Genomic DNA, 10,642 nt, shown 5'->3' with positions numbered 1-10,642 from the left:
TTATAATTAAACACAAAAGACATTATCTTTTTTTGGGGAACGGTAAAACTCGAAGCAGATAAAGCTATAAACAATAGCATGTAAATATTGTATTAAAAACCCAACGGATAGAAAAATAATGATTTTACGCTGACTCGAAGTTTCTAAATTCTGAAGAAATCAACCACACACATATATATATATATATATATATATAGCACCCGTGCGTCGTAGTCGTTGCCAGTGCCATGTAAATGATACCTGTACAGGTGGCACGTAAAAGCACTAATTACACTCCCGGGGGTGGTTGGTGTTAGGAAGGGCAGCCAAATCAGACAGATGCAGCTCTCCGGCTTTATCAGCTCCAGAGAGTGAACGATAGATGGTGATACACACGCTTTGGGAGAGCGAACTAATTTAAACATTTCGTCATCCAAAAATGTAATTAACTGCTCGTTAATTGGAACGTTTAACTTATTCTTTCAAGCATTCCGGATTGTGGGAGGGGGGCGATTTGGTTTCAGATCTGAGAATAACTTCCTACTTTCCTCCCTCCCAGTCAAGGAGGCTTTGAAAATAAAATGAAAGAGATGCGGTCACTGCCCTTCCCTGCACAGCTAAACAGTAGCAAAAATACAGACAGAAATAGTAGCGGTTCGGCAAAAAGTATTCGACAGAATGCGTGCCAAGTTGAAAAAGAGAAAAAAATAGGTACTGGGGTCGATCTGTTCGACTAAAACCCTTCAAGACACTGCCCCAGCATGGCCGTAGACCAATGACTGAAGCCTATAATATTTATAAAGTATATAGAACTTCAATTCAACGCACCAATCTTCAGAAACTCTTTGTAAGTCATACACATGATGTATATGTGTGTATAGATGGCTAATATGTGAATGCATGTATATATGGGCGTATATGCATGCATGTGTGTGTATATGTATATCTAAAATAATATATATATATATATATATATATATATAATATATATATATATATATATATATATATATATATATATGCATATATAAATACGTACATATATATGCATATACGTATAGATGAAAGCATGTACATGTATGTATGTATGTATGTATATATGCATATATTATTTATATTATATGATTGAACGCCACGCATCCTCTTCCAAGTGAGTTTTATCTATCTGTGTATATATATATATGATATATATATAATCAAGTGAGGGATGGAAACCTCATTTTCAGTTAATTAATACAAACGAACAAATTGTAATAATGCTTTCTTTTCAAACAGTAATAAATGTGTGAAAAGTACACATGGTTTGTATCTTGGGTGACGGACTGACGATAAGACATTAGCAAAAAGAAAAATGAAATTAATTAGCTTCAGGTTTTATTGAGGACGAACAGGGGAAGAGTCGAAAGTAAAAGTCCTGAGAATGTGTAAATGGTGAAGATCTGGTTCACAACAAAGATATATAAACTGGGGAATAATGGAGATGAAAACATAATAGGGAGTAAATTAATGGATAGGTTAGGGTTAGAGCTCCAATTATTTAGATAATTCGACTGTAAATTAAGTCCAAGATCTAGAGTTTCGTGTAACCAGAAAAAAAACGGTTATTTATAACACATGGATGGTTGTAAGATAGAAGTATATATTCACAAAAATAGTGTGTGTGAGTATATATATATATAAATGTATGTGCTACGACATGCGAAACTTCGCCAAATGTATGTATATATGGGTGTGTGTATGTGTTTTATATTATGCAGAAAATCATATTCACTCGATTGCAAACAGGACTATGGTCTACTTCGTCCTATCTAGTTATATTCATGCTTTATATATTTTCTCGAGTCCTTTCTATAAGTAATAATTCCACAGAAGTTTATTAGAAACAAAAAAAAAGATACGAAAAGAGAACTTAATACAAAAAGATTGAACTAGATCACATAAGTTTTCAATCGGGCAGGCATGGACACAGATTAGATACATCTACGTATGTATATATATATAATCATATGTACACACGTGTGTGAATTACTTACTAAATACACACCGTTATTAGAATTTATAGTCGCTAAGGCATCACCAAATAGAAGTGTTAAAGCAATGATAGTAAAGGTGATGTCAATGATGATGATGATGTTTACGAGAGACAAAGTATATTAAATGCCTGGCTCATATATTCATTCATAATTAATATCAAATGGGTGCGAAAAAATGGAAGAGGGCAATTGACAAATTAGGTAGTTTCTGGAGTCGAGTGGTGGGGGTTAGCTTCAACGAAATGCATTAACCGACTGTTCACCTCTCTCTCTCTCTCTTTTATATATATTTATATACTTATATATGCATACATACATATTCACACATGTGTGTATAGTCAGTCAGATGATGATGACGAATAGAGGTGATTCACGTGTTGATGCATAGCCCAGGGTCAACACAACGAGCAGAGCAATAATCAAAGGCGTCCCATCCTTGACCAGCCCATCATTTTATTCAGATACAGTATCTAGGATTGGATGATCCAATTACACACTTTCTATTCATTAAAACGAAACACTATTCAATGTGTAATTTGAAATCTGGCTTTTTTTTTTAGCGGGCTGGACCGATCGAGCGTGTAGAGGCTTGGTTCGACATGTTTTCACTATTTAGCCACAGGTCTATTATCGATTGAGCAGATAAACCTATTTATCATCCACGGCGTTCCAGTAATGACTGTCCCGCTCTTTTTCTTCCGTTGTGGTGTAAAATCCAGTTTTTTTTCCAAGGTGCGTTTGGTTTGAAAGAGAGGCAAGATTCACCGACATTTCAAATACAAGACAGACCGGATTACATTTTGTCATAGCTTAGTCCTCAAGTCGGCTCCTCACCATCAAGCCCAATGATCAAAACAGTTCCAACCGTGCCAATCCAATCAAGTCGTTTTTACCCCCTCGGTACAGTATAACCGGCCCCTATTTACAATACCTAATGAATGTGAGCGTCTACCCTGGATAGTAAAGTACTGTGTGTGTGAAATATGGCCCCTAACTTTTAAGGTAAGATAAGCAAGAAACGAGCCGCCACTGCCCCCATCCGAAGTACAAGGGGAGACAGAGGCTGGCCCCGCTCCTCACGGTGACACGCCGTTTCACATGTAAGTTCAGGATAACCAACGTAGATATAACAGATACGGTTTCGAACCCGTTTTACCCCTCAAAACAGCAACGCAAAAGAAAGAGAAAACACAAAAAACAACAGAAGAACAGAGACAAAAAAAACACAAAATCAAAACTAATGTTTTTTTAAATATTTTCCAAAACACAAACGGAAAAAAAAAATAGAAAAGAAACAACGACCATATTCCGGTAGAGAAAAGGAAAAAAGAAAGAAAGAGATACAAGAAATGGTGGGGGTCGGAAAAAAGATTAAAAAGCTGGAAATGGCAAGAAATTAAAGGAATGAAAGGAAAAGGAAAAGAAAAAAGGAAAAAAAGAGAAAGTGGAACACTCACGAGCGTTTCTTTTCTTCTTTGAATCTTGCTTTCGCCTTCGTCCGTTTTTTCCTCGCCTGGAGTGCCAGGGCTAATTGGAGAAACACAACAGCAAGGATAAGGGCATTAGTGATGGTAACAACAAGAATAATGGTCTTGTAGAGGTTCTTAGTTTGCCTCAAGGTGTTCAACAGCTGTAACATTACGAATCAGTACCTACACACACATACACATATATATATACACACATATATATGAAAGAAGAAAGGATGATGGCCACCACAACTGATATATATATACTGTATATATATGTATATATAATAATGTACAGTGTAGGAATGGATGTGTGTGTGTGTAATGCTGGTAATCCAGTGATAAAGCGTCCTTTCAGCAATAATGAAAATAGGTGACCAATAAAATGATTATTAGAAATATTTAAAATTTGAATGTGAGAGGGGTGATGTCAACAGTCAGTGTGAATTAATGGCCTGTATCACTGTATATACAATGTGTGTATATATACACACACACATACAATATACATACTATCATATATATACACATACAATATACATACTATTATATATATACACAATATACATACTATTATATATATATATATACATATTATATATATATATACACAATATACATACTACTATATATATATACACACACAATATACATACTACTATATATATATATATATACACACAATATACAGACTATATACATACTAAATATACACAATATACAGACTATATACATATAATATACTTTTTATATATATACATATACATAAAATATACATACTATATATACAATCACATAAAATATACATACTATATATACATACACATTCAATATACATACACACACAATATACATACTGTTTATATATACACATACAACATACATATTATATATACACACACACAACCCATGCCAGCTTAGAAAATGTGTGTACTGGCAGAAACATATATATATATATACACACACTATACATAAATACATGAGTGTGTATATCTATATATATGTGTGCACACATATACATAGGTATAAACATGCATGGAGACATAAACACAAATTCTACATTTATTTAACACAATATATATACACACGTATATAAACGCGTGTTTTATACATGTCCATACAACCTTGCAATGTATGAAAAAAGAAAAATAGAGACGGTTACAGTTACTTTATTAACAACAACAAGACAATATATAATTTTAATAAATGGACATTTAATACTGTCACAATTTCTTCTTTGTAACGAAAAAGAAAGATATTTCCTTTTATTATGAATCCTTTCCTTTCTTAGATTCACTTCCAACGGTTTCTGTCTTCTTAATTCATTTGAATTCAATTTAAGGTTTCTTCCGTTGCTAACGAGATGTACTAAAATGGAAAAACAACACCCGTACTAAGCGGGGGGACGGGAAACTGCTCGGGTACAATAAGGGGTTTAATCTGTAGTTTATAACTAACTGTTCGTGTATATGCAGGACTTCTAGGTCAGCCCCTGATTAGGGATATATCATGATTTAAACACATTCCAACTACGACCATCCCGTCGCTTTTTTTTTTTGCCCCTTTTTTCTTTTGTTACCCTGTATTTAAGGGTGGATGTATCTTTGGTCTGGACCCTAGACAGTGCACCCAAAAACACCCAAAAACCAACAGAGTCAATCGGACAATGATTCCATTTTAAGACAGTTGCCTTCGTTTAAAGTGCTGTATGTAAATTTGAGGGGAAATTGGCTGCTATGTTTAATTTTAACACCGAGAACCACCGTAAAACTGATCAGAGAAAAGCCTGGGGTTTTATTTTTTGTTTCTTTCCTTTAATTGTTCGTTTGTTTTTATTTTCAGAAACAGATATTCCTGTTTCCGTTTTCACCCTTATTTCTTCAATGAGGTACGAATTACTCTAAGGTGAAAAAGCTTCATATATATATACACAATATACATACTATTTATATATATATATATAGACATATATGTCTCTCTCTCTCTATATATATATATACATACATAATATACATACTATTTATATATATATATATAAACACACAATATACATACTATATATATATATATATAGACATTTGCATAGTTTTTCATATGTATGTATATATATACACACACACGTGTACATATACATTCACAGACATGTATATACATGTGTACATACATATATATATATATATATATATACACACATGCACCAATATATTGGTGTATACACGCATATATATATATGTAGACGTGTGTACTAAGAGACGGTTAAAGAATTAACATTTTCAAACGTAGAAATCACAAATGTTTTAAGAAAAAAAGAAAGAAGTGAAGTGGAGGAGGGGGGAGGGAGAATTACAATACAAAGCAGAGAGGGGGGGAGAAAGAAAGAAAGAAAGAGAGAAAGAACAAAGCTAGAGGAACGAACATTAATAATAATAATATAATAATAATGATAATGATGATAATAAATTAGAGATTCTCCCAAACCAAAAACTCTCACACAGCAAACCTTAAAAGCTTATTATTATTTCTTCCTTTTCTTTTCTTTTTTCTTTCTCACACACTTTGTGACCGTAATGAGGAGGGGAGGGGTGGGGGGATTGCTAGAGACGTGGTTTAGTGGGTGATGGTCATTTGTTTTCGTCCCTCCACCGTCTCCACCACCATCATCATCATCAAGTCCCTCCCTTGGTTATCAATGAATTCATTTACACATACATACATCTCTATACTCTTTTCTTTCTTTCTTTTCTCACGCTCTGTCGTCCTCCCTCCCCACCTTTCTCTCTCTCACTCGTAGGGCTTTTCTTTTTTTTAACGAAAGACAATTAATTAATTAATTACTGATCATCATCATCATCATATATCATGGTTTACGGGTTCTTTACCTTTGCGAGGTATTTTGGAGCTCATCTCCTCCTGCCTCCTCCACACTCTGTATTTTAGGTTCAAGTGTAACTATGCTATTTCCTGCGATACACTGCGCATCTCCTCCGCTCTGGACACTAGCATCATGGGAACTTCCGGTTTCAATTGTCGGTTCGGTCCGGTTCCGTTCGGTTCACTCCGGTTATGGTACACGCTCGGCTTACGCTATATATGCTTCGTTGTAATAAATTGTTGATGGACAGCACGCATGGCCTTGCCTTTTCGTTTTATTTTATTTTATTTTTGCGTGGTGGTGAATGAGAAGAACTACTTGCATTTGAGTTTTTCTTTTACGTTCAAAAGCTCTCTTATCTCTTATTTATAAATAAGAAAATGTTTGAAGCTACAGGCGTGGCTATGTGGTAAGAAGTTTGCCTTCCCAGTCACGATGCCTCGCGTTCAATCCCACTGCAAGACACCTTGAACAAGTGTTTTTTTATTATAGCTCTGGACTGACCAAACAAAACCTTGTGCGTGATTTTGGTAGACAGAAGCTCGTCGTGCATATATTTGTGTGTGTGTGTAGTGTTTATACATATATATATACACACTCGTGTATATATATACATGAGTGTGTGTATATATATAAACACTACACACATACACACAAATATATGTATATATATATATATATATACACACGAGTGTGTGTATATATATAAACACTACACACACACACACAAATATATGTGTATATGTATATATATATATACACGAGTGTGTGTATATATATATACACACACTCGTGTGGTTAGGCTGCCGCACTCACTATCGCTTGATCGTGGTTTCGATTCACTGACTGGGCGGCGCGTTGCATTCTTGAGCAAGACACTTCACTTCACGTTGCTTTCGACCAGGGTGGAATTGTTTTATTATTACCCACAGGGGGCGAACATAGAGGGGACAATACAACCTGATGTTGGCCTCCTCGCCTAGCCGGTGGCTCGCGCCATTTGAAGGCTGAAACAATACAACTGCCCGTTGTGACCAGCGATGTGTGACGACATCTGACGGTCTGGTCGGTCACGTGATCACACGACGTCGTCAGTAAATTATGAATCCGAAAGAGAACTCTTTTTATTCATTTACTTGTTTCACTCATTTGACTGCGGCCATGCTGGAGCACCCCCTTTAGTCGAGCAACTCGACCCCCGGACTTATTCTTTGTAAGCCTAGTACTTATTCTATCGGGCACTTTTGCCGAACCGCTATCTTGGTAGACGGAAACTGAAAGAAGCCCGTCGTATATTTGTATATGTATACATGTTTGTGTGTAAACACACCACCATCGGTTGTCAAGCTATGTTGAGGGGGACAAACACAAACATATATACATATACAAATATACGACGGGCTTCTTTCAGTTTCCGTCTACCAAATCCACTCACAAGGCTTTGGTCGACCCGAGGCTATAGTAGAAGACACTTGCCCAAGGTGCCACGCAGTGGGAATGAACCCAGAACCATGTGGTTGGTAAGCAAGCTACTTACCACACAGCCGCTCATTCTAACTTATAGAGCTGTAGAATAATTAGATAAAGATGGCTATAGCCGGTCTATGCGGTTACCCTGGGTAACGTTCGGTTCGGTTATGGTATGCTATGCGCTTAAGGTCTGAAGAAACGCCTTAAAGCTAGGCGCTTTACGGACGGGAAACCCAGAGTAACGCCATAGCCATATTTTTAAGCGGTCATGCGACAACAGGTTTTTGGGATCGGACGATATGCTATAATGCTAAACCTTTGATGGACGGGAAACTTAAGGTAATCCCATAGGCCAGCCTTCCCCATTTTTAACTACTCTACATCTTAGAGTGTGCGTCTTCTTTTGGATTTACATATTTTACAAACTATATATATATATAAAGAGAGAGAGAGAAAGAGAGAGATGAGTGTATTTTTCCCTTGTTAACGGAAAAAATAGATAAATAGTTATCAGGGTAGCAAAAATCACTCAAGTAAAGAGGTTGTAACTCCTTGTTTTTAAAGGTAGAAACTTCGGGTTTACGTGGAATTTTTTGTATAATATATAAATAAATGGAGCTTAACGTAGATATAATTCAAATACTTTTACTTCCGACACATGTTTCGAAGAAATCACTGATATTATTCCAAAGGAATAAATGGTGTAAAACAATGTAATCTTCTCAGAGAAGATTACATTCTCATTCTTTGGAAGCCTAGTACTTATTCTATCGGGATATTTTGCCAAACCGCTAAGTTACGGGGATGTAACACAACACCATCTCATATATATATATATAATATATATATATATATATATATATATATATATATAATATATATATAGAGAGAGAGAGAGAGAGAGAGAGAGAGAGACTATACCATTTTCTATTTTCTCTCCCTGTTTATTTTTGTGTTCCTTTCTGTCAAAGAGCGTAGGCTCGAAACGTAAAAGACTTTCTCACTTCCCAAGCGTTAAACTAATACAGCTGTTTGTTGTTTACACACCCGTCTTCGTCTTTTGTTTTTTGTAAATTCTCACTAGACAGACAGACAGACAGACAGATAGACAGACAGACAGACAGATAGATAGATAGATAGATAGATAGATAGATAGATAGATAGATAGATAGATAAATGGAGTTAAACGTAGGTGTTATTCAAATCTTTATACTTCCGACAGATGTTTCGAAACATATGTAGGTAGTATAAAGATCTGAATAACACTCGCGTTTAACTCGATTTATTTACCTATGTTATGCAAAATCATTTCCGCAAAACATGGAATTTCTACCTTTATAAGTAGGCTGTTACATCCTTGGTACTTATGTGAATTTTTGCTACCCTGGTAACAATTTATTTTTTCCGTGCTATTTGTAAACATTGAAAAAATACACATACATTTATGTGTATGTGTGTGTTTGTCCCCCCCAACATCGCTTGACAACCGATGTTGATGTGTTTACATCCCCGTAAATTAGCGGTTCGGCAAAGAGACCGATAGAGTAAGTACTAGGCTTACAAAGAATAAGTCCTGGGGTTGATTTGTTCGGCTAAAAGCGGTGCGCCAGCATGGCCGCGGTCAAATGACTGAAACAAATAAAAGAATTTCTTTTCTCGCTTTTTTACTCCTGTGTCTACACATTTTCAATTGTTTTTGTACCTTTCGCCCGCCATCTGCAATTTCCGTGTTCCTTTCCTTCCCCGTTAAGTACTGATAGCTATTCCCAAAACTCATTCCTTTATTTTATCGGCCTCGAAAAGGTGAAAAGCAAAGTTGACACCGATAGGATTTAATCTCACAACATTAAAAAGAAACAGAAAAGAAACAATGCAAAGCCGATATTCAATATTGGAGTGGTACTTTATTTTATCGACCTCAGAGAGATGAAAGGCAAAATTGATCTCTGTGAGATTTGAACTCATAACGTAAGAAGACGAAAGTAATGCTGTATCGATTCTTCTGCTTACTAATAGAAATATAGATTTTACATCCATGACTGTTGTCTTTCGTGGTTATGACGATGAACAAGGTTAAAAAACTGGAAACTGTCTCATAGAGGCAGTGACCTGTGAAATTGAAAGGGTGGTTGAACAAACAATCGTGTTTAATGAAATCAAAATGGTTTTAAACATTTTAAGTTTGTTCAACACCATAGCGAAGACAGAAGAATTATAATAATGGAGACCCTGATTTGCTCACTGAGTAATAATGAGGTAGTGAGCATAAAATTCCCCTAATATTTGATGGGAGATGATGAGAGTCTAGCATTAGTTTCAGAACTACAGTTACAAGGTTTATGGCTGCGCATGCCGTTGTACGGGGCCTGTAAGCCATGTTTTAAAATCATTAAGATGGCTTTAGACTTTTTCAAGTTTGTCCAACTTTATTGTGAATAAAGAAGAATTGTAAAGATACAAGTCATTTTAATCTACTCGTCAAAAGAGACAGGAAACAAACAGCCCAACAATTACACAATAAACCGCGGTTTTTATTTTGTACAAAAATCTTCTGTACCTAAGGGTTTCCAAAACGAAGCCTAATAAACTTTTGTAAGATGAGAAGAAATTGTCTCAAGTTCAAAGCATGACGTAATATAGATTTTTGATGAAAATCCATGTCCTTTATACAATGTTCATAGATACCATTGCATCGTTAGGGTCTAAAACTGAGGACCGGTTTACAGGCATTTTATTGCCTTCCAATACAGCTACAAAAAACAGAAAGATTACCAAAACTTTTATGTGATTCCCCATCACCTTTCTATAAATTAGATGAC

The 10,642-nt window shown here is 35.6% G+C and overlaps 1 protein-coding gene across 4 annotated transcripts in view; it reads right to left on the bottom strand.

Annotated features, from left to right (window-relative positions):
- LOC115216993 (SRSF protein kinase 2) overlaps positions 1-6,516 on the bottom strand; it is a 187,761-nt gene extending 181,245 nt beyond the window's left edge. For 2 of the 4 annotated variants that reach the window (XM_029786494.2, XM_029786497.2), the window contains exons 1-3: positions 6,361-6,516; positions 3,470-3,539; positions 2,009-2,011 (exon numbers count right to left, since the gene is read on the bottom strand). In XM_029786494.2, coding sequence (XP_029642354.1) covers positions 2,009-2,011; positions 3,470-3,539; positions 6,361-6,385 — 98 coding nt within the window. In that variant the 5' untranslated portion in view covers positions 6,386-6,516. The remainder of the gene's footprint in view (positions 1-2,008; positions 2,012-3,469; positions 3,540-6,360) is intronic. The other 2 variants (XM_029786495.2, XM_029786498.2) reach the window with 1 other exon arrangement.
- Between the last annotated feature and the right edge of the window lie 4,126 nt (positions 6,517-10,642).

The sequence above is a fragment of the Octopus sinensis genome, linkage group LG11 (genome assembly GCF_006345805.1).
Source record: "Octopus sinensis linkage group LG11, ASM634580v1, whole genome shotgun sequence".
Lineage (NCBI taxonomy): Eukaryota > Metazoa > Mollusca > Cephalopoda > Octopoda > Octopodidae > Octopus > Octopus sinensis.
This window is presented reverse-complemented; position numbering and strand designations above follow the sequence as displayed.